Source organism: Anser brachyrhynchus, assembly GCF_964034855.1.
Source record: "Anser brachyrhynchus genome assembly, chromosome: Z".
In the NCBI taxonomy this organism is placed as follows: domain Eukaryota; kingdom Metazoa; phylum Chordata; class Aves; order Anseriformes; family Anatidae; genus Anser; species Anser brachyrhynchus.
The window spans coordinates 39,741,592-39,765,525 of NC_137697.1; the positions used below are offsets into that span (position 1 = coordinate 39,741,592).

At 36.7% G+C, this 23,934-nt stretch overlaps 1 protein-coding gene across 11 annotated transcripts in view; it reads right to left on the bottom strand.

Moving 5' to 3' along the window:
• FANCC (FA complementation group C) overlaps window positions 1-23,934 on the bottom strand; it is an 83,997-nt gene that overhangs the window by 54,505 nt on the left and 5,558 nt on the right. For 4 of the 11 annotated variants that reach the window (XM_080573017.1, XM_080573019.1, XM_080573018.1 and 1 more), the window contains exons 3-5: window positions 15,982-16,152; window positions 14,323-14,407; window positions 7,894-7,988 (exon numbers count right to left, since the gene is read on the bottom strand). In XM_080573017.1, the coding sequence (XP_080429143.1) occupies window positions 7,894-7,988; window positions 14,323-14,407; window positions 15,982-16,146 (345 nt within the window). In that variant the 5' untranslated portion in view covers window positions 16,147-16,152. Of the gene's footprint in view, window positions 1-7,893; window positions 7,989-14,322; window positions 14,408-15,981; window positions 16,156-19,728; window positions 20,006-22,081; window positions 22,145-22,234; window positions 22,308-23,934 lie in introns of those variants that run through there. The other 7 variants (XM_080573021.1, XM_080573023.1, XM_080573024.1 and 4 more) reach the window with 5 other exon arrangements.

A 23,934-nucleotide genomic window follows, 5' to 3' on the forward strand; every position in this document is an offset into this window, starting at 1 on the left:
AAACAGAGAATGGGAGCTACAAAAAACCTGCACTGTTCAGTATATTACCTGTAACTTTATAACAGTGATGGATGGAGGAATCTGGAGGAAAGACATAGTTGTTTATTTTGATTCTTTCTTTTAAACCTATGTGCATGATAGATTCATTGTAACCACTTCAGAACCAAAAATGTATTCTAAACTGTTTGTTTACAGTGTTTAACAAAACAGATTCTCAAAGTCCCTAAATTCATAAACAAATAATTAAAGAATTAGCCACTATCATCATAACAAGTAAAAACACAGGTAGAACTGTTCCATATCCCTGGAATAATTATGGGCAAGAAAAAACAAAAAACAGTTCACTGCATGCATTACATATACAGGAAATTAGGAAGACCATGAAAATAATTTTCCGATTAGTGAGTATCCTGAATTTGTTGTTGCTAACAACTTCAAGAAATCTTAACACAGAATTCTCACTCATGCAGGTATCAGACAGCTAAGACACACAAACTGGACAATAGTGAAGTTGTATTCTAATCTAGAGACACACTATAAGAAGAAAACGTTAATGTTCCCTTTGAAGAATATGCACTGGAAGGCTGTGAAATGGAAAACCTTGTACTTATTAATGTAAACATACGCATACCTGTATATAATATGAAGAATGCCATCTGCTGGTATGTAAGAATATACACTACTGGTTGTAAGGTAGAAGCTATCAAAATAAGCAAGAAAGTTGTCATTATTACCTACTGTGAACAGTTGTGTCCTGTTCTAAACAATCTCTTTCTACATACTCTGCATACTGCATTTTAACAAATACATATGAGCTATATATCCCTCAAATTAAACTTTGTTCCACAAAGCAGACACATGAAGAAGATGCAATGAGAATTACAGAATTTTTCTTCTTCCATTTCCCAAAACAGTTTTCATATTTTATAAAAATATATTGAGAAACTCTGTATTTCTCATAGATAATCTAGTCCTTTTCAGTTCCTTCATGTTTTAATGTGATACCTTATTGTCCTCATTGTGCTGGGAACACAGAAACTGTTAAATGAAATAATTTTTCAGAGGCAAATAATTTCGGATAGAAGCCAAAATATATGAAATTACACACGCTTTCACAGTCTCCAACCTTTCCTTAATATGACTTCTTTCCAGGTTTTTGTTTCAGTTATTCTTTGTAACTTGCCAGTAGCTCCATCCATATCTACTATCACTCTTTTTTCTTGTAATACTTTCTATTTCAATTTCTGAAGTAAGTAAATAATCTCACAAACTCCCAATAAATCAAAGATGAGCAACTCTTCCCTGGCAGACAAAACAGGAAGTCCACTTGAATCCAAAATTTTAAGAAGTTTCACTTTGCAGAATTCTTTTTTTTTTTTAATAACAATTCTCTTTTTCATCTATTTCTAAATATTCAAATGTATCATATTCAAAATATGTCACTAAATTAAACTATTAAGAATGACAAATTTGGTAGCTCTAAATAGCTGCATGATGCAAAATACAAGACAATAAGCACTTCACAACCAAGGAAAAAAGGGTAACCACCCACAAGCTGAAGTTTATAGTGAGAGGTAACTACATATTTCAGTGCAGGTGCAACTGCTCCAAGAAGTAAATCACAGGTGTTTCCATTTTCAGCCATCACTGAGAGACCATCCTTCCAATGATGGGTTAATTCATTTCAGTATTACATATACATAGCAAGATTAGAATGACATTCATTAAGCGAATGCTCTTGTATAAAAACAAAATACTGCTACACAGAAAGCAAAGGCCTTAAAAGAACATTTTGCTGAAAATACTGGCACAGATTCAGAACTAGGGGTGAAAGGTCAGTGCTTCATTAACTGAACCAACTCAATTAAAATTGTAGCTTAATGAAAAAGTCAAGATGATCATAAAAAAAAAACAGGTCATCCGGAGAACATCACTAAAAATCTCAAACATCCTGTGCTTAATTGGCAGTAAATTTCTTGTTCTGGCTTTTTTGAGGAGTGGCAACCCACTGAAAAACAATTCAATACAATTCAAAGATACAATAGACAGAACTCTATCAAAATTAGAGTGAACAAATACAACCTTAGGGTACATAAATGTTGGCATGTGAAAGGCAAGGATATGCTCTTCCATTCTTCTGGAAAAACAAGACTTCCACTCAAGATGCTTTAACATGTCCTCCACAGGTGGCAAATGTATCAATGCTAAAGGAAAAGATACTAACCAGAAGGTTCTCCTTGGCATTATGTTTTCATATTAATAACTGAAATTCAAAAAAAAAAAAACAACAAAAACACACCACAAGGAAAAAAAAAACACACACAAAAAGCCCTTTTTTCCAGAAACATTTAAGCATTGTGTATAAGTAGTTCTGCCAAACACTTACTGTATTAAATGAATGGTTTTCAAATTGTCTAAGTGTTTACTATTCAAAAATAACTTAGGAAGATGATTTCGCTAAAACTCAGGGGAAAGTCCAGAAAGCAAATGTTGCAGTTCTCCTGCAAATACTGCATTTGGCCAAAATGGAAATCCTGTATCTGAAAAGGCAACATTTGCATTCTCAAAGACGTAATTGGGTGCTTATCATTGTTTACTGAGTGCTGACAGTGTTCAAAGGAAAGAATAATATGGTTTCTGCTTACTGGTAGCGTATATTTGGAAATAAGTGGTCTGCCACCTTTCCATCAACACTGTTTAGCTCAGCAGAAAACCATGAAGATAAACTCAATGACAACAGGGAGAGACAAGGACTGCAGACCTTAATTCAAAACTTTGATTTTACAGCAGAAATACCTCATCAACTTAATGAACGAATAATAGATAAGTCTGAGATTTAGAGTTTTGTTTTTGTTGTTTTTTGTTTTTTTTAATCAGTTTTAGTATTTTCATAGAAACATTTCTTTTACACAATTCTGCTGAGGAACTTCTGTTGCTCACTGACGCCAACAAAAGTAAAGGTTTCTGAAGGAAAAATTTTATATTAATTTTGCATCATACCATCCATTTTTAAAAAACGACCAATAAAAAAGTGGTAAAAGATAAATATGTATGAAATCTTATGAAGATAAACCACACAAGTTTAATTACATATTTTTACAAAAAATAACTGGAATTTTGTAATTACAGTGCTATTAAATAACTGGAACTTTATAATTACAGTGCCATTAAAAATTATTGTTATAAAGGACACCTATCACTTTTGTGGCCATTAATAAAGTGTGGCCTTGCACAGCATACAGATAACCAAAAGAACCACACATTTCCAGAAAGGAAAATTTGGTCAGGCCCCAAAACCATGTTCAAAAACACATGCAGAGGTTGATCGGCCTTCTACCCCTATGTTTAAGGTATTACACATACACTGTCTTGTTTCTTTGCTTTCCTTTGAGGGAAAGTAAGCTATTAAAAAAAATCTTAAAAAACAAACAAACAAACAAAGATATATTTACAGTTCCTGTTTTTACCAAGCTCTAAAGGAAAGAGGCTGCAACACTCTCACAAGTATGTACGGCCTTCCAGAACAATACATCAAAAGCAGTGATAGTATAATAAAGTAACAAATTTCAAAGCAGTAAACAATCCATAAACACAGTTTATAAATTTAAAGGAGAGGAGGAGATGTGATCAAGTTACTAAAATGGAAAACTACTTCGGAAAAGTAGTTTTCTATCTCTTGTTGGTGCAATGCCACTGCAAGAGCAACCTGCATTGTGACTGAAACGAAGCATTCTAGCCCCACCAGACAGAAGCCCGTGTTAGAACAACACACGTGCAGCTCCAAAAGCCTCTGCTCAGAGAAGGCCAGATGGAGAAACTAAATCATTTTCTGATAAACTGGTTTTACCAGGTCACAACTGATTTATTCAGTGACAAATCAGTGGCAGGGTGTATCTTGGCTTTCTACACTGCGCCAGAGCTGGTACATAAACAAGGAATCTAGCTTTCAACATTCTAACTCGGAATGTAAAAAAAAGAGAAGCTTCTCATTATTTTAAATAGCATATCATTTTAAGAGCACTGCAGTTGATGTTGCAAGTGTTAATTAAATATCAAGGTTTTTCTCTGCACATTTGATTCTTTCAAAGGACTTACAGACATGCATCATCTTGATTTCTGAAGCTGATTAATAATACAGATCAAGTGCAGCTACCTTTCTTTCCATATTTAACTTCCTTCTTCCCAAACAACTCAGCTTTACTATTACAATGCCAAGAAATTTAAAGAGTAAGCAAGCAGCAAATACATTTTTTGCTACTTGATTGAAAATCTAATTTAGTAGCTGGAAGGACTTCAGATCAGCTTTCCTATCAATGACCTTAATCAAAGAACCACTGACAGTCCACGAAGTATTCTTCGGGAACTGGTACTTGCCATGACAAAAAGTAAGGTGCAATTTAATAGTCAATGGACATTGACGTGAAAACAAAGGAAAGAAGAATATTCACCACTATGCTGGCTGAATAGCATCATTTTGCAGTCACATATAACCTTGCATTCTGGGAGAAGAATTTTAATCTAACACAAACTTAAATCCCATAAAACTAGGAAGCAATCTTCAAAGGTCAATCTTCAATTTTTTTTCCTTGTTAAAATTTACCCATTAGTAGTGAAGAAGTAAAGTTTTCTATTCCACCACTAACTAACTGTTAACCACTCCTTCTTACTTTCTGTTTGGATGTATTTGTTTGTTTGTTTTATGGTTTGGTTTTGCTTTTTGTTTTTGTTGCACTAGCATTGACTAAAGGTGCACCCAGAGGTCTTCATTTATCTGATACATGGTGGCTTACATAGTGAACTACTTCACCTCTTTAAAATATAAGTATTCCTCCTCACTGCGTGCTGAGGCATGAAGCTGGGGAGATAATACCAACTCTGAGCTGCAGGGCAAAAAGGACAATGCTACTGTTAAGGTCAGTTATGCAGAAGCTGAAAAGCAGTTCCTATATGTAAACCAGTATCTCTTCCATAGCTCCTGTATCAGTGTATACAGCACTAACACCGAAGTCCGTTCAGTGCACTGTCGTGGAAGCTTACCATGCATACCTCCTAGATAGAGCTTAACTAGTTTAGAGGATCATTATTTCATTCCAAGAATAGGCAAGTTTTCCATAATACTAAAAACATTTTAAGTAAAATCTGAATTTCAGAGGTTTATTTAGAACTAATTTCTGGATTTCAATTTCCTTACACCACATTGTTACAAAATTATCTTCCTCCCCATCCCCAAGAATTTGTTTCAACTATATATTTTAACCTTTGGGTCATTTTTTCCATAGTGAACAACTGTATTAGGCATCTTCTCCACAAGACAGTCAATATCCCCACTGTAAAGAGCTCCCACTGTATAATGAACAAGGCTGAGGTCAGACCAAGGCACTGCACAGGTTGGTTATCAAGCCACTAGGAAAACAGCCAACACAAACTTCAAAATTATAGTTGTTATAGCAAAAGTATCTTGATCCCCCACTGTAACAATATTTTGTGATGAATAATGTGGAAAATAAAACAGATCAGGAGGAAATAACTGTCAGTATACATTAGATGGGTCAACAGACTTACTGTATGTTTCTTTTGCAATCTGATATTGATTTCTATTTTCATAAAAAAGAAACTATTCAAGAGTAACAAAATACTTAACTTACATTCTTCTGTACAAACAAGCGTAATAGTCCTTATCATATCACATTTGCTGGTAAATAGAACTACAACGCTGATTTGAAAAAGGAGATAAAACCACTTTCTCTAAAAAGTGGTTGCACTATGATGCACTCCGGACTGTGAGGAAGTGAGAAGAAATTCTAACAACTGTAGAAAGCAATAATATCCTTTCTTTTAATCTCAATTTAAGTATTCTTATAACGTGCATTTTACTATCTCCATTATTTAACCGATTTTTTAAATTAAAATTTTCTAAGGGTTATTTCTTTCTCTCTAATCAAAATACGAACTTGTTACATTTCAGGCCATATTATGCTACACACACTTTAATCAGCTAGGGAAGTGCTGAATGACAGAACTAGATTGCTTTGAGTTCCTCCGTGCCCTTTTCCCTCTCACTTTTACGTTAACTCTTGACCCATCGAGTCACAATTATTATTTAAGGTTGATTCAAATTCACAGACTGGGTAGAAAAATTCCTGCAGAGTACAGTGTGTCTTATATCAAATGCTTATATCAAATGTGTCTTATATCAACGCGTCAGTCCCAACTTTGGACAGCTTAAAGTGGCAGTGCTGCCAGGAGCAGCAGTCCCTCCTCCATCCATCCCTAAATGCTTGTTCATGTTTACTTGATGCTTTTTCTCGTGCCACCAAAGCCACCAGTCCAGTTACATCAAACATAGGTAACCGATCGAGGTTAAAATGGCATGTTTTCCCACCACCACAAATGGAAGCTATCAGTAGATCAGAATCATTGCCTGGGTTTAGCTCCCCCTCACCATGGCATATGTGTATGCTGCTGTTAATAACACATACTATGACAAACTCTTCTCTGTGGAACACCTAAGTGGATGCTACTGTCAATCTCCTATGTCCATATGAAGAATATGTCCAACCAGTAAGAATGCATAAGAAAAGACAGATTTGTTTTTGCATCACTTTGCTTAGGTGTTCAAGAAGACTTTTAAAAAGTCCTTTACTTTGCTTCACCGTCAATCACAAGTATACTAACCTCCTGAAAAGCCTCTTGAGAAAGGTTCAAAACAGAAAGAAAATAAGAGTAATTTTAGTTATTATAAAATTAATGAGAATTTCATGGTGTATTGTACCACCCACCAAACACACACATATAGAAACGCAGGGGCATCAGAATGTGAGAATGTACTGCTGAGAATTAACGCACCAATATCAATATTACTACTTAGCTAAGCACAGCTGGTTACCAACATAAACATGGCAAAACCACTACCTATTTTATAATATTCTGTATTACATTCATACCTAGATAAACTGAAATGTATAAAGTCAACTAATAATTAAGAAATGAACTACTCAGAGATGTAAATTTCTGCTAAGCTGAATTTTTTACTTAAATGATAATGAGATTGGTGCTGCAGTCTCACTAGTTCTGAGGACGGTAAGCTATAAAAAATGTATTGACAATTCAATTATTTTTTTTTAACCATATGATGACAAAAATCCACAGAGAATGCAAAGATGTAAAAATCAGCAATACTGCACCCAAAAATTGCTATTCAGCAATGTATAGCATTACGCATCAATGTGCTGCAAATTATTTACATGCTCATGTGCTTCGCTGGTACACTGTGGAAATATACAAAATATGAACAGATGTGCCTATGAAAACCCCCTAAATTTGGGATTAAAGTTAAGGATTCATTACTCCTTAAGTCGCTAAATATAAATCCACACACAAGTACTACCCCTCCCCTCTATGACTGCCTTTGAAGAAAGTTTGGATACAATTAGCTTCTTCATAGGCAGAAGACTAAACAAAAGCAAAAAAGAATGAAATTAAAGAGGAAATACAAGCTGTTTTCAAAACAAACTATGGTATTTCGGCAGATTATTTATTTTATCCTAATTGAAAGGTTCTTCTTTTTTTTTTTTTTTTTTTTTTTTGATAACACTTGCTTCCCTTCTGAGTTGTGGTCTTTGCTCACTATTCACAGTTACTAGATTCAGAGACTCTACTAGGCTATAAGCCATCAGAACTACCCACTTTAAAATGCCACATCTTTTTAATATTTGAAATGACAGGCTAGCACAGATTGTGTTATAATTAGAGCAGTACACACTTCAATGCAATATGTATGGAAGTTGTGTTTGAAACGGTTTCTTAAATGACAGTGTCTCTATGCTGTAGATGTAGCACCTTTAAATAATCAATTTAATTCAAAGCAGTCCTGGGAAGGATTCATTCACTTACCCGTATCCAGCTGTTGGCCTTCAATTCCACAGGGTTCTGTGGTTCACTGCTGTACAGACAACATAAGCACCACATCAGAGTCTTCTGGCTTTCATCTAGAGAAAAAAAGTAAATAAGGATACATTTAGGGGGAAAAAAAAAAGGAAAATCAAAACATAGACAAAATTACACACAACAATTCCTATCCATCCACAAAAATAAAGCCCCAAATATCAGTCTCAACTCATAATGCTTCAATCTACCAGATTTGCACAACACATTTAATATTATTCATATGTAGTAGTTCTTGTGTAGTCATTTCCTTAATAGCATTTTAAAAGGAGTCAAATTAAAATCTACAGAATATTTAGATGTTCTTAAGAAACATGTATGACCTAGTGAATTGTTTACATAAAAAATACTTGAAGCTATTGTCAAGAAACATTCATTTAAGTATCTAACTAATATAATTAAAAAACAATAATCAACTGTAGTAAGTAGTTATTACATTGGTGTCCAAACTCTGCACAACTGAAAGTGCTCATTCTGAAAAATTTAAGTTTGCTAAGTATGAAATCATTCACAACAAGAACGTAGAACATGAAGTTTTCTGCAAAAATATATTAGAATTCCCCATGCTTCAGGAAAATAACAGTTCTGCAGACAGCTAAATGCTGATGGAAAAAATCATATTTTCTCTTCAGCATGAGATCAGATTTTACTTAATTATAATGTACTGCTGGAAACAAGTTGCCTTCTCTAAAAACCTACTATACTCATCAATATTGACACCACCTAGATGCACAGATATTATCATAGAAGAGCTGATTATTTGGAGTAAGCAGATAAAGAGCCATGTAAGTCACAATTTTTCCAATACTTTGCTCACAATAGGCTTTTTTTTAACTGTTCTTAAGCAGATACAAGGAGTCTCTAAGCTGAATTTTATGCCAGAATAAAATTGCATAATTGTAACCCAAACTATGAAAACTAGATGCATCATTGTAGCTTTGATATTGACTTAATAAGTGCTATTATTCTTAATATAAATGATACAAACAGATAATGCCACATAACTTTCAGAAGTTACATTAGGAGATAATTTAAATATTATCACGTTCAACAAATGACTTCTTCTGTTTTCTGTATTTTTGCTACCCAGGATGTAATAAAGAGTATTATTTAGAAGAGCTTTGTTGGCAAAGCCTGAAGAAAAAATAAGAGCTCCATTAAGTAATGCCTGTGTTTTCACCAGGTGATCAGAGATGTTAATTTTGATTTAAACCAGTATTCCTCAATAAATGTCCAACAAGCCTGTAGGCCATCACTGGCCTCCCACTGACTAGCATCTCTGCTCTGAAATGGTTTCTTATACACATTTAACTGACTACAGTTTAAGGTACTCTAACATTGTGTGTTTGGAGATATATTTTTTTTAATATGGGTTTTTACAAGGCTAATGATTTCCTACATTGTTTAAGATCAGAGCAAGAGACAACCTGCATACTCCTCAGCAGAAATTTAAAGTATCCTTAGACTTTGATTGCAACTATATTGAACCAGCAGTCAGACATCAACACGAACAGGCAACCCTATCTCCTTCAGAAAAAACATTTTACCCAATACAACTCTAATCTGCAATTTTTGGGGAGAAAAAAAAAATGTCTTATTTGTTTAAACAACTACGTGATAACCCTTTGCTTTTTGGAAACACAGAAGTTTCTGACCATTACAAATAGACATTATTTTAGTACCAGTAATTGGTAAAGTTCAGACTTTACTAACTGAAAACGTAATAGAGAAATAAATTTACAAAGTCAAAACATAACTGAAAAATAGACAGGACAAAAATTTAAAAATCGAGTTCAAATCACCTATCCTGAACAAAGTACATGTAGTTCAGGTGTCCCTTCTTCTGCCTCATCCTAGTTACACTGTACATCTACAGTATGTCATACAGTCCTTTTATTTAAGTGATGTTAAGGGAAGGGAAGGGAAGGGAAGGGAAGGGAAGGGAAGGGAAGGGAAGGGAAGGGAAGGGAAGGGAAGGGAAGGGAAGGGAAGGGAAGGGAAGGGAAGGGAAGGGAAGGGAAGGGAAGGGAAGGGAAGGGAAGGGAAGGGAAGGGAAGGGAAGGGAAGGGAAGGGAAGGGAAGGGAAGGGAAGGGAAGGGAAGGGAAGGGAAGGGAAGGGAAGGGAAGGGAAGGGAAGGGAAGGGAAGGGAAGGGAAGGGAAGGGAAGGGAAGGGAAGGGAAGGGAAGGGAAGGGAAGGGAAGGGAAGGGAAGGGAAGGGAAGGGAAGGGAAGGGAAGGGAAGGGAAGGGAAGGGAAGGGAAGGGAAGGGAAGGGAAGGGAAGGGAAGGGAAGGGAAGGGAAGGGAAGGGAAGGGAAGGGAAGGGAAGGGAAGGGAAGGGAAGGGAAGGGAAGGGAAGGGAAGGGAAGGGAAGGGAAGGGAAGGGAAGGGAAGGGAAGGGAAGGGAAGGGAAGGGAAGGGAAGGGAAGGGAAGGGAAGGGAAGGGAAGGGAAGGGAAGGGAAGGGAAGGGAAGGGAAGGGAAGGGAAGGGAAGGGAAGGGAAGGGAAGGGAAGGGAAGGGAAGGGAAGGGAAGGGAAGGGAAGGGAAGGGAAGGGAAGGGACATAACTACTGAATTAGACTTCTGGATGAGAAGAACTTTTGCTACATACAAAGTCTTGCTGCATAGTATAGCAGTGAATTATATATACTATTGCCTGTCAGAAATGCAAATCAGTATGACAAAAGCTAAAATGATGAAAGCAAAGCTTCGGTGAGCAATGTACACTTTGTCAGTATAATGAGATTACATGGATATAGCTACCTTCAAACCTCAACCTGTGTTTGAAACCAGGGTATGTTTGTATCAAAGCCATGCCAATGGTTCCCCCCAGATAAGGGACTTTTACAAATTCACAGTTTTCCCAGTCAAAATTACTTTTCAGCTACAAGTGAAGTAGCTTCTCACAGATCTGTGAAAATAAGGAAAAAGGAACACTTAGTCCTCTTGCTGAAGCACCAGTGGTAATCTGAGGGCCATTCCCAGGTTCACTCTTTCCTTTTCAAAACTTTCTTTCCTTTTCCTTTAGAATTGGGGAAGAAATATTGGATGCCTAAGAATAAGATGGGATAGACCTTTCTAAAATAACTGTGGCAGCTGTGAGAGACAATTGCATCAAAAGACCAGAGAGAACCATAGAAAACTTTCTGCATTTTTTTCCTTCCATTTTGCTAGTAACTGTGATCACCATGAAAAATATACCATTGTCGCATGCACTGAAAACCATTTTCAGGATATGAATCAAGATATCTGATCTTACAATAGCACGAAAGAATGCTCACTACCCAAGTAAGCCATCCAAAGGAACAAAATTAGTTACTCCAAGGTGGAAATTATACGAAAAAAAGAATGTTTCCAGCTTTCTGCTGGACTTCTTAAACACATTATGTTGAAACTCCAACTAAATTAGCAACAATTTTTAGGAAGAAATTTAAGACAGCTTGGAAGCTGTGTTGAGACAACAAAAAAGCTTTAGTATTAATCACACTGCACTCCTTCCCAATCACTCTCTCATGAATAAAAAATAATATAAAGAAGACAAAAGGCAATGCTTTTTTTTTTCTCATAACTCAGTGTGGTCTCAATCATTCTGGGATGCAGTCCATTTATCAATAACCCATCATGAACCAGGCCAAATGCACAGAACTAATGAGAAAACACTTATCTTAGAAGCAGAAATATTCTTTTTAGATCCTGTTGTAAAATTTTACTGAAAAATGCATAGAGATATTACATATATACAGATACATAACACAAAATGTAGATTAGCTAAAACTGAACTTTCAGGGGAAATGAATACATACATAAGCATGCACGCTCACACACATATGTTGACATAGAGGGCCACCAAGAAATTCCCCAGCATTTATAGTATTAGTTTGGGATTCAAGACATTTGGGCTCAAAACTTAAACCAGGAGGGGCCTACTGAGAACATAATCCCCCAGCCCACAGAAAAAACACTGGAATTCCTTACCAAGACTGAATTCCTCATGTGTCCCTCGTGGTTCAGGACCACAAGTATAGCCATGAGATTTTCTTTGGTCGTGCTTCCCTCACATAAGCATTCTATATGTGGCTAACTTGGCCCCCTCCTGCTCAAGAGTGTTTATGAGGAGGTTATTTTCCATTGGAGGCCACGCTCCCTGCACTGAGTGGTCAGCCATGCCAGCATCCAGCACCAGCAGACATACATCTAAGGTGATAGGTATTGTGGTTTGGACAAGATGCAGATATATAATGTTTTGTGTGTGCTGTGTTTTTTTTTTGTTTGTTTTGTTTTTGTTTTTCCTCTTCCATTTATTAGTATGAAAGACTGTACTGAACAGAATTAGTTTCTTCTACTGCAAGGGTGGCCTGGTCTCAGACATGTCTGAATGAGCTGTTTATCCAAATGAGAAATTATATGAAACCCACTTGAGAGTCAGCATCTACTAGCACTACCTTAAAGAATATCTTCAAAACTAGTGCCAAAGAAAATGAGAACTAGCTGAATCTAAAGTGCCAGCAGCCCAGAGAGAGATCAGGTGGCTCTAAAAGGAGGAAGTGGTGGGAATGGATAAGCAGACATCTTCAGGTCTACCGATGTTGGGAAATCTCCTTCTCCCATCTCCAAGCACTGAAGTGAAGAGAAGGATTCCATTTAAAGCAAGTGAAATTCTCTGAATTGGATTGGTTGCAACCTTGAGACCAAAACAAACAAACGAAAATGTAGTAAAACTCATTGTCTTGCAGTCTTCAGAGGTAACGATAAACTTGAAGAAAAAGTGTTTTTCCTGCTTTAGAAAATACATAGGGATAAAAAGGAAGGGAGAAGTAGAGGAAACTAAGAATGTATAGCTGGGGTTGTTGTGGAAATGATTCAAAAGGAAAAAAAGATGAAAAAAATAGATGATGCTCCATTCTCTAATATAATATATTTTTGGCTCAGAGACACTGGTGGTCTAAAGACTGGTGGTCTCAAGACTTGTTATTCCAAAGCAAAAAAGAGAAGAAAAGCATGTGTGTATCTGTAAACATCAACAGTTATCAACATTCCCAGAAACTGAAACTATGATTAAAAATGCAACCTCACAAAAATAAGTCCATGAAGTAGAAGACGTCTGTTCTCAAAAGATGTCACAAAAGCACAGATTTGTATCTCTGCCATAGTGACCTACGTTTAAATCTATGGTTCCTTCCCAAGTCTTCCTTTTAGATGGGAAGTGCTGACATAAGGCACATCTACCATGTTTTTCGCAGGCAAGTTCACTCTGCCTATGCTTGGAGCTAACTGGAAAAAGATAAATCCAAGCCAGAAGACATATGATCACACTAGCACAGTGCTCTTCTTGACCTAATAAACTGCTCCAGGAGACCAAAAAAATTGCCCTTTCCTGTATGTCTCCAAAAGAAAGCATGAACCAGAAGAGACAAAATGCAACACTTTTTCTTTTTGGGGGAGATGTAGCTGTAGCAAACTGATGTAGGACATCAGCAAAATACTATTTCAAGGTGCTGACAAAGAAGGTCAGAATTAGCTTTCCCTTCCAGAGTAGATCCTAAGCCATTTATCAACATCTCAATGCATGGTAAGTATACTGGAACTACAGGTAGTGTCCTACTTGTATAGTTCTACAGGTAGTATACAGGTAGTATACCTACCTGTATAGTACTACAGGTAGTATACAGCACAGGTAGTGTCTGGTCCCTCCTAACAGTTTTCCTGTCCGCAGTTTCTCTCCTTTTGTTTGATCTCACCTACACCCCAACAGTAAGACATTTTTGATTTTTCTCACCTTTTCTTTCTAAGTCACCATTTTACTGCTTTGCTTTTTAATCTATGTGTATTTTTCACTAGTTTACAAGTTAGAAAAACAAACATTCAGAATAAAATCTGTAAAAACAAACACAATCATAACACAGTACAGCTTTTCATTAATAAAAAAAGAACACATCAGAAAAATTAATTCTTCTATGTTAAACTATCTGATAGAATATTCTGACATATAACTGGAAGAAACCTCAGTTGAAAGTAATCTAAAACTTTTTTGTGCATTCTGGGAGACTAACAAAATTAATAGAACACGAAAATTTGAAATACAACAGAAATAATGATGCACATAAACACTCACTGGGTTTAAAACCTACTGTTTTCAAGTCAACATTCTGTAAATGATCCATGAAATTAATTATCTCCAAAAGTAAAAGTAAATTTAAGATTTCTCAGTGACACGTGTTTTAAATAACTTGGATAGCATTTTTATTTCAAAATTTTACCTAAGTAAGAAAGAATGCTGCATTTTTATGGAAAAACTGACGTATATATCAAGTTGTATTTTTTTTAATTCCTAAGGAATAAAATTTATGGACTGTTACAGAAATATCATTACAGGTTCTTACCATATCCTATAACAAAAGGATTCCAACAAAGCCTTCCTAGTAGCTGGCCAATTAAAGGGAACTGCTGAATTGCTACAATTGAATTCTGTTAAGACATAAAAGCAAACAAAAAGACAATAAACATACTATACATCAAAAGCAAATTAGAAGAATTGCTAATTACAGATTATTGTAAATTACAGTCCCAATGATTTTGCTGTGAAATGCTCTGGAAACAAAACACTTGCAGGTAGGTAATAAAAGCAGAGCTTGGTGAAATCAGCTATAATATCATAACTCACAGAAGTTAACGTTTAAGTAATTTCCTCAGCTAATGTTTAATTGTGGTAGAAAATTTACTAATTCCTCTTGCATATAGTAATAAGAAAACAGTATTAGTAACCGAGATTTAGTGATAAACAAAAGCACAATTAAAATATACTTTTGTTGGTCCTCATTACTTTAATATACTGCTTCACAGAGTTTCTGAAAAAAATAATACTCACTACAGCATAAAACTAAGTATTTTTCTGTTACTTCTGCTTGCTTTCTTTAAATTAGCTTATTTTATGACTAGGCAGTAACAAACTGCCATTTAACTTTTAACCAAATAGAAAGCAGCTTCACTAAAAAAGTAGTAGGCAATGTAGTTTATACGCAATCCTGTGTAATCAGTCTTATTTTTCCATTTTTGTAGCTTTACTATCTAATAAATGAAGGCTTTTAAAAATGGTGCTGTGCTGAGATAACATGCAAGTAGCAGGAACGATAACCATCTCCTGCTGCTGCAATAAATTCCTTACATTTGTCTCACATTTGGGGCTAGCCCCAGACTTTCTGGGGCCATATTCACAAGGTCCATTTCAGGCCAAGCCTCAGATTACTCGAAGTAGCAACATTAAAAATTGTTTGTTTTTTTCTTCTAAGAAAAAGACAGATATACAGAGGAAGAAATGCCACTCCTCGAAAATCTTGTATTTAAAAATTAAATTCAGATTTTTAAAAACTGCAGTTTTTAGAGAAGAAGAATATTTAACAAGAATTGCTTCCATAAGAAGTCAGCCTCATACCATAACACAACATTTCTAAAGCTAATTAAAATTAATACATATATTGAAAAAGCCACGCTCAGGAAAACGTATACATAACTAAGCATAAAACCAACTAAACTTACTTAGAAAAAAAAAAAAAGCACTCTAGTGAGTGCAGACAATAATCAAATTAGAAAACAGAACAGTCAGCAGCATGTGCCAATGGAATTCACTACATATGCCACAGCACTGGGGTTAGCGTGTCAACAGACTCCCTGAGATTTAAAGGATCAGTTACAATTTTGCATGTTAAGGCCTTTAAACAATCCAATATATGGCTTGAAAACCAGAATCAAATTCTTGTTTATTTTAAAGAGTTTTTTAAAGAGGTTAGAGCATCGGCTGGGAAATCTCACGTGACAACGACCAATCAAGAAGAAAAAGCTCCTTTCCTGATAACCCAGGGGAACCGGAAGCACATTCCTGTTTGCATTACCTGTGACTGCTTCCCCAGTTTGCTTCTCTGATCCGGTAACACATTGGGTCAGTAACCCAAGCCTCTTTGCTTCTGGTTTTGTCAAAACATGCTGCAGATTGTTTCTGAGGGTGTCTTCAAAAGAGGCCACTTCTTCCTTTTAAAGTCACTTACCATATGTTTCAAAGTCTCGTAGGTCTGCTGTAGAAACTCCTGCAGCTGGGGCAAGTGAAGGCAGACATCTTTCTGGGTTTCCAAAGTGGTGGCTTGACCCCACTCAACAGCTTTATCCAACCAATATTTGAAGTCCAGTGTCGGCGCTGTAGTATCCTGGGCCATTCCACAACCCTGGGAAAAAAAATAAAAAATAAAAAAAGTATACAACTCAAAAACAGGCATAACCAAACACTGGGGCTTGAAACCTTGAATGAGAACAAGAAGAAGGATTTCTACTACCTTTTTTTGTGTTCCAGTGGGAAGGTGGGGGGGAATTGCACCTCATAAAGGTGCCAATTTTCTTTCTAGTAGTAATAGGGTAAAATAATAACCCAATTGTGACAAAGTAACAAAGGCAGCATAGTAATGAGTAAATTAGCTTAGAATGTACCACCCAGTTGTGTCTCAGGCATTTATGATCTGAACTTGTCATCACCAATATTTAACTCAGCGAATACTACAATAATATGAGTGCACACTAATTTAGAATGCTTTGCATGGGGAAAAACTGAAAATGCCCATTTCAAGATAAATGAAAACATTAAAAAAAAAAAAAGGTTCAATCAAAACAAAAGGGGCTGCAGGGCATGCGCTGGGGCTTTGCTTGTTTTAAGATCTGCATTTGTAATTGATCATTATATTTAAGTGCAAAAGGAGGATTCTCTTTAAAGGAAGCCAATAAATTCAGTATTTTTGCTCTGATTTTCTTTCTATGTTCTTTTTATTATCACACAAAGGAGAAAGAAAAATGACCACATTCAACTTTACATATAAAAGCTTTTGAACAAAAGCTGTACAATTGCTTGTATAATCTACAACCAATTACATACTTCAATGTAAAAACTAGATCTTTAAGAGGATTATTGTCAAGTACAAATGTTAAAAACTAACCAAATTTCACCAGTAGAAGACACAAAACATTTCTTTTTTTCCTCCTTTGCTGTATTTTTCCTTGGCAGAAGGACACAGAATAGAGCAGCAGGTGCTACACCAACCTTTAAATCTCTTTGAAAGAAATACCCCACAGGCTGAAAGAGTAAAGGAGCTCTTGCAGCCATTCAATCATTGTCTTTTATGTCAGATGGTAAAGACAACTGTCAATTAACACACACAGTGGCAGTTTTCAGAAATTAACTGTAGTCCGCTTGGAGATGAATTCAGACACTCATTGAAGCAACAGAAAACAGTGAAATTTTCTTTTGTAAGCTACAGACATGAAGCTACAGACCAAAAAATAAACCTGAACCTGAGCGGCAGCCCTGCAAATCAAGTCTGCTTTATACAGCTAACTCTTTATAATCACTTACTTAAATAGCATGTTAATCCAAGCCAGACAAAAACCTAAAGATTATTAATAATTTTTTTTAGTTTCTAATGGTAATAAATAAATACCTCATAATGAATGTTGACTATTATTTGAGTTTGGATTCTGTCCATAAAAAAAAAAAAGGTAAATATGATGGTTTGTCAGAGTTCAAGGTATGTTTGTCCTGATCATTTTCAACACAATGTAGGTAAATCCCATGTTTTTGCATTCTTTATTGTGTGCCTATTTCTAGCTGTAACTGTTGCTCTAACCTGTAACTATTAATCAGCATGTGCAGGCCTGAAATCTCACTGATCTTCTAAATACCCCTAAACCTTATTAGCTAGTAAGCATCTAAAATAGGGTATGAGACTTCATCACAGTAGCTCTCAGAAGTAACATAGGTCAAACATCCAGCTGCAATTTGCCATCAAACTTTCTACCATCACAAGAGCATAATAAAGGCTTCAAGAAAAAATTACATTCGGAAGTTGGACTTATAGATTTGAGTAAAGAAATGAGCTTATTTGATGTTTCCAGGTCTGATTAATCAAAAATAAGTCCTCTAACACAATGGCTCCTGAAAGTTTAAAAGAAAAAAAAAAGGCGGGGGCGGGGGAGGGGGCAGAGGGAGGGGGATGGAGGGGCCAGGGGAAGAAAAGAAAAAAGAAAAAAAAGAAAAAGGAAGTATCACAAACACTCCAGCATTTTGGGGCCAGCCATAAGAGACGACTGAGTATTAACAAAGCACCCCAGGTAAGCAAATCAAACAGGCTTTTCTCCTACATCAGGTACATGCAATTACTATTCCAGGATGCAAAGGGGGGAAGCTATGACAGAGTAAGAATATCCTTATTCCAGAAGTCTGAAATCCCAGCTCATTTTGCCGCATCACATTGCTTATGTCAGACTAAAAGAAATCCAGAAAAAAATCTCACAAGCTCCCATTCTATTCACAATATCATGATTTTTAAGCTGTACTTGTGTGTTTGCTTTCTTTAGAAGCCTCCACTGAAATAGCGATTTTCTTGATTGCTTATAGCATCTAGTCCTGAAAACAACTATTTTGTTAATATCACTTACTATTGTCTTCACCTGAACACTACAGGAAAGCATACAGTAAAATGACTGGATGTATAAATAACATAATTAAAAAGAAAATACAACACAGTTGTATCTCAAAAATTGTCAGAGAATAAATAGTTTATTGCTGAGAGAAATATAAAACTGCTGGTTAATTAAATTTAATTACAAGTTAACCATTTATACTCCATTATAAAACGTATTAAAATGCCTACAGAAATTATAAAAAATAAATTGACCTGTCAAACCTGACTTGACCTGTCATACTGTCAAGGGTATTCCCAAGGTCTTTTCAGCCTCTTTTCCACTCTCTTCCACTTGGGATTCCTTTTATTTCAGCTGCCAAAAATCTAAAACTGCTTCTTATTTTGGACTATTTACCCAAGAATATGAGAAATTCAGAAGCTGGATTTACTGTGAATCACCTCATAAGATATCGTTTACTTCTAGGAGGAAGGAGGAGAAAAAGCCCTTGTCTCCTCTATCAGAATCTCTCCAAGAATCAAACTCTCCTGGTCTTGTACTTTCAACACCAGGAACCCTGTGGAGCTTACTCATGAAGGTACTTGTTTAGAAGCTGAAGGCTGCATTTCTAACAGGGTACGGATTAGCTTTATTTTGCCAAGAGAGCTCTCTGGATTAGTGTCTAAAATATAACATTTTACTTGGTAACTTTTGTTACCAGGTCTGGAGGCAAAGCTCTACAGTATGACGCTCCAGGTAACAACTGAGCTACTGTTCTGTCCTCCTGAACACATACATGCAAGCACCACATTGTCACAGCCTTCCACAACAGATGTAATATTCTTCAATGGTAGATAAAGAACTATTTGCAAAAGCAGATGAGACACCACCAGGTTTCAGAGAACTTGTTTGCAACTATCTCCTTATCCAGAGTCTGAAAATGAAATCATATTTGCACATCCAGCATATAAGGTAGCAAAATAGTGAAGATTTCTTCTCTGGAACTGTAGAAATATAATCTTTTAGAACACAACCACACAAGACAAAAATCACATAAAAGCAAAGTAACTTCTTCACTAGTCCAAATCCTGAAACTCAGAACTCAGCTATTACAAAACATTAAGGGAAGCTGCAGTAGCTAAAACGTTACAGCTCCTTAGAGCTGTAATGTTCATAGCTTTCAAAGCTATGTTTCAAAGCTGTGTTTCATAGCTTTCAAAGTCCCCAAATTTGTCTTTCATAGAATCATAGAATATCCGAGTTGGAAGGGACCCACAAGGATCATTGAGTCCAGCTCCTGTGTCCTCAGAGGTCCCTCCAAAATAAAAAAAATAAATAAATAAAAACCAGACCCTGTGTCTGAGAGCATTGTCCGAACACTTCTTGAACTCTGGCAGGCTCGCTGCCGTGACCACTGCCCTGGGGAGCCTGTCCCAGTGCCCGACCCCACTCTGGGTGCAGAACCTTTCCCTAACACCCAGCCTGACCCTCCCCTGTCCCAGCTCCATGCCGTTCCCTCGGGTCCTGTCGCTGTCCCCAGAGAGCAGAGCTCAGCGCCTGCCCCTCCGCTCCCCTCGTGAGGGAGCTGCAGGCCGCCATGAGGCCTCCCCTCAGCCCCCTCTGCTCTGGGCTGAACAAACCAAGGGACCTCAGCTGCTCCTCATACGTCTTGCCCTCCAGACCTTTCACCATATTTGTTGCCCTCCTTTGGACACTCTCTAACAGCGTTATATCTTTCTTATACTGTGGCGCCCAAAACCGCACAGACTACTCAAGGTGAGGCTGCACCAGCCTGCCAAGAAGTGCTACTAAATTTTATTACTTAGTTTTCTTACTTGTACATTCGGCTATTATTTTTAAATAAATAAAAATATTTCAAGTAGAAGGATCTTTGAGATAACATTAAGGTATAATATTGTCTTATGTCATAGCATCAAGGTTTCCAAGTAACTCTGATGAAAATTTCTATTCAATGTATAAAGCTCTCATTGGCGTACCTTTTCTTGAACTGGTGACAAGTACTTCCACACCCCAAAAGAACACTTCACCTTCCATTACTCCATCTCCTCTCTGAAATCATACCCACCAGCAACCCCAGCTTGTGAAGAAAACAAACAAACAAACAAATAAATGGATAGATAACAGCAAGTTTGCCTATTCCTCTGTGCCCACATCCACAGCTATCTTACAGAAAGAACAAACCACTGTTATAGAAAACAACTTGTCTTTATACAGACTTTCCAAATTAAAACAAATTGCATTCAAATATATCTCCCTCTGGGAACAAAACCAACAAAGAGTTTTGCCAAAAGAAAGGAACCAACATTGACTAAGTAAAATGCAAAATCTGGTAAAGTAAATAGTTGTCAAGCAGATGTAAAGTGTGCTAAAATCATTCATCTTTTAGACTGGTAATTCTCTTAGAGAAAGTAATTAGTATTCCACATCTCTGTGTTTGTTTTCTCTACTTACTCTGATATTTAGTATTGGTATTTTAACAGTTGTCATATCTGCCTTCTGAATTCATTGTCAGGTCTCATTGGAAAAAGAGCCCAGTTTTCATCTTTAAGGGGCTGTGGATACTGACAGTATCACTTCTGTGGACAACAAATGTATGCAACCTCCTACACAGGTTTACTCTGAACAACATTAAGAAGAGCAAAATGGTATTTGCAGTTGTGTTATGTTGCCCTGCTGGACTGCAAAAGATCTGACATCATGGGGAAGCACGTAATGCATTGCTGGGATTCATAAAAAGATTTCCATTTCTACAGCACTCTGAAAACGTTACACCTCCCCCTCTTCCTGCCCTGCGTAAGAGCTATATGACCATAATAAAGGCTTCTCCTTCATATTCAGCGGGCTATAAGCTTCATAACCAATACATATCATTTATGAGCCTTTCTTGTTAACAGCAACCACTTCACACAAAAAATAATTTAAAAACTTTCTGGTCCTAATGGCAGGCTTCTCTGGCAGCAGTAGTCCCTTCTTCTGACCCTCCCCATCTGAAGAGCCTAAGAATAAAACTTTCTCTAATGCAAAAGGCAGAAATAATATCCCAGCACATCCATCTAACTCTTATCTTTTGCCCAAGGGAACAGTAAAAGATGTGAAAGACGTTTTGGAGTGATATCGCTGAATTTTACAGATGTTATTCGTTACCTTTCCATAACGAATCTTAACAGGAAAACAAGACAATTAATTATTATTTCCATATACAAGAGATGTAATTACCAGCCCACAAAACAGATTACTATGTCTTCAGGCACAGCATGAATAGAAAGTCTGATCACAAGACAATGGAAGCCTCTCCTGCACAAAACCAGCCAACTACATTATTAAGAGTCCAACACAACATGTATTTGAAAGAAAAAGTTAAATTTAACAGGAGAAAACAGACAATGAGGTAAAGCACTTTTATATCTCTGACAGAAAGCTCTTATGCAATCCAGCAAAGTCCTCAACAATACGAGGTGCTAATATAAAAGAATTCCAGCATCAGGACTAGCCAGATCAAAATCCAGCAAGGCCCACATAAAGCTGTGCATACCGGGGAACCGGCTGAGTGTACAAACTGGAAATTTGTTTCGAGGCAATAAAGCAAATCCCAGATTTGACTGGTGCATACTGATGTTAAGCAGATCAGCGTGGCCCTCCAAAACAGAAGCCAGACTTGAAAGAAACAGGGGACTTCTAGCTCACCATTTAACTACTTGCTTGTTCTCCCATATCTGAATTGGCAATCTCTCATCAGTCCACAGCGATCTATCACAGAAAGGCAACAATATGACAAAGCACAGCAGAGGCTAGAAACTACATGCTGGGTATGGTGGACAGAAGCACAAACAAGTACACACCTTGACGACATTCTAGAAACAGTGGTGGACTGGGAAGGTGGGCTGGATCATTGTCTTTCAAGGTATTTCCCCTGCAAGGCAAAAAGTTACATATCTCGTCTTGCACAATCTAAACAGCAAGCCTCCTGAGATTATTTTGCTAACACTGGTTGGTACAATCTTTCCTAATGCTGAAGGGATAAACAGTTTGGGGGGATAGGTCTAATAAAGTTGAACGTTAAAATATTCTCAGATTTATTTTGCTGGACAGAGCCTTTTCAATCAGCCCAGTTCTTTCTCAGCTGATTTATTGGGCAACAGCTGCAATTAAGGCCACACAAAGAAAACCACGGCTCAGAAGACTATGCAAACAAAGAATAAATGCAGTTCTGGAAAGAGGCAGAAGGTCTGGTTCTGCCTGTGAACTGCAGGAGGTATGACTGCTCCTGAAGAATATCTGTGAACATAGAAGTAATCTGTTTTCACACCACTTTGCAAAAAGCCCAATCACTGCTAACACCAGTTTATCTTCACTACGGCTAGTAATACCACAAATCAATTGTACACGGGCCTCTGATATCAGTATCCTAAACACTGTATAAATTTTACCTTCTTTGGCAGGCTACATGATAAGGAAAGAAATTTTCATCCTGTTTACGTCAGCAGCCAAATTTTTACTAGTGTCAATGGGGCCTAAATTTGGTACATTCATAACACTGATAGGATTACCCACATCATAAGGGCTCTCACTGTGTTGGCAACATCAGCTAAGTTAGACCACTATTGGCAATAATGGCAAGTTCTTGTAAGATGAAATTTAACACTTTTATCACTTCTAAACCCAATCCGCCAGCCAATGCACCACTCATGGGCTATCTCTTATGAACTTTGTCTAAAGTTTTCATTACCCTCTTCTGGCAAACAGCATCCTCTCACGTGGCATTATATAAGTCAATGCAAAGGTGTGAACGAACTATGACTATCTAGACACAGAGTCATTTTTGTGCCAAATACAAATTGTATTTTCTCAGCTAAACTTTTACACCTGGTTACCACTGTCTCCTGCATCTTATATTCACAGTGACACATTTCTAGTATAAACTCAGATGCCTAAAAGGCTTTCGTCACCCCCTTCGCTATGGAACATCTTCAGGAAAAAAAAAAAAAAATCTGATCTGAACATAAACAGACAAATCATAAACAAAACCAACCATCCAAACTTCCCCATTATTGAACCTCCTCTGCAATTAACTTTTATTTGTATATTGCTTGAGTGGAATACAGAGAAATTACTTGCTCTGTATATTAGTTCCTTTGCAAAAACCTTTAACTAGAGATGAATTCAAAGTTGCACCCTGAAATATGCATGAAGCATTTCTCTTTCCATAGTTACTATACCAGCATGGGGACAGCTGCATATACAGTAATTGTTTTTTTTTGTTGTTTGTTTTTTTGGTTGGTTCATTGGTTTGTGGGTTTTTTTTTGTTTTGTTTTTTTTTTGCTTTTTATAACTTTCACTCAAGTTTTGCCATTACCAAAAATGCATTAATTCCCTACTTTCAAAGCATAAGTAGAAGAGAACATAAACTAAATTGCAAGCAGCAAGATAGAATATTAGTCCTCTCTTCTGTGATTCTGAAGAGTTATGCATGATCCACAAGGTAACAGAAAAAAGTATATTCCTTCACACTAGTATATCAAGGAACAGCATTCATTTC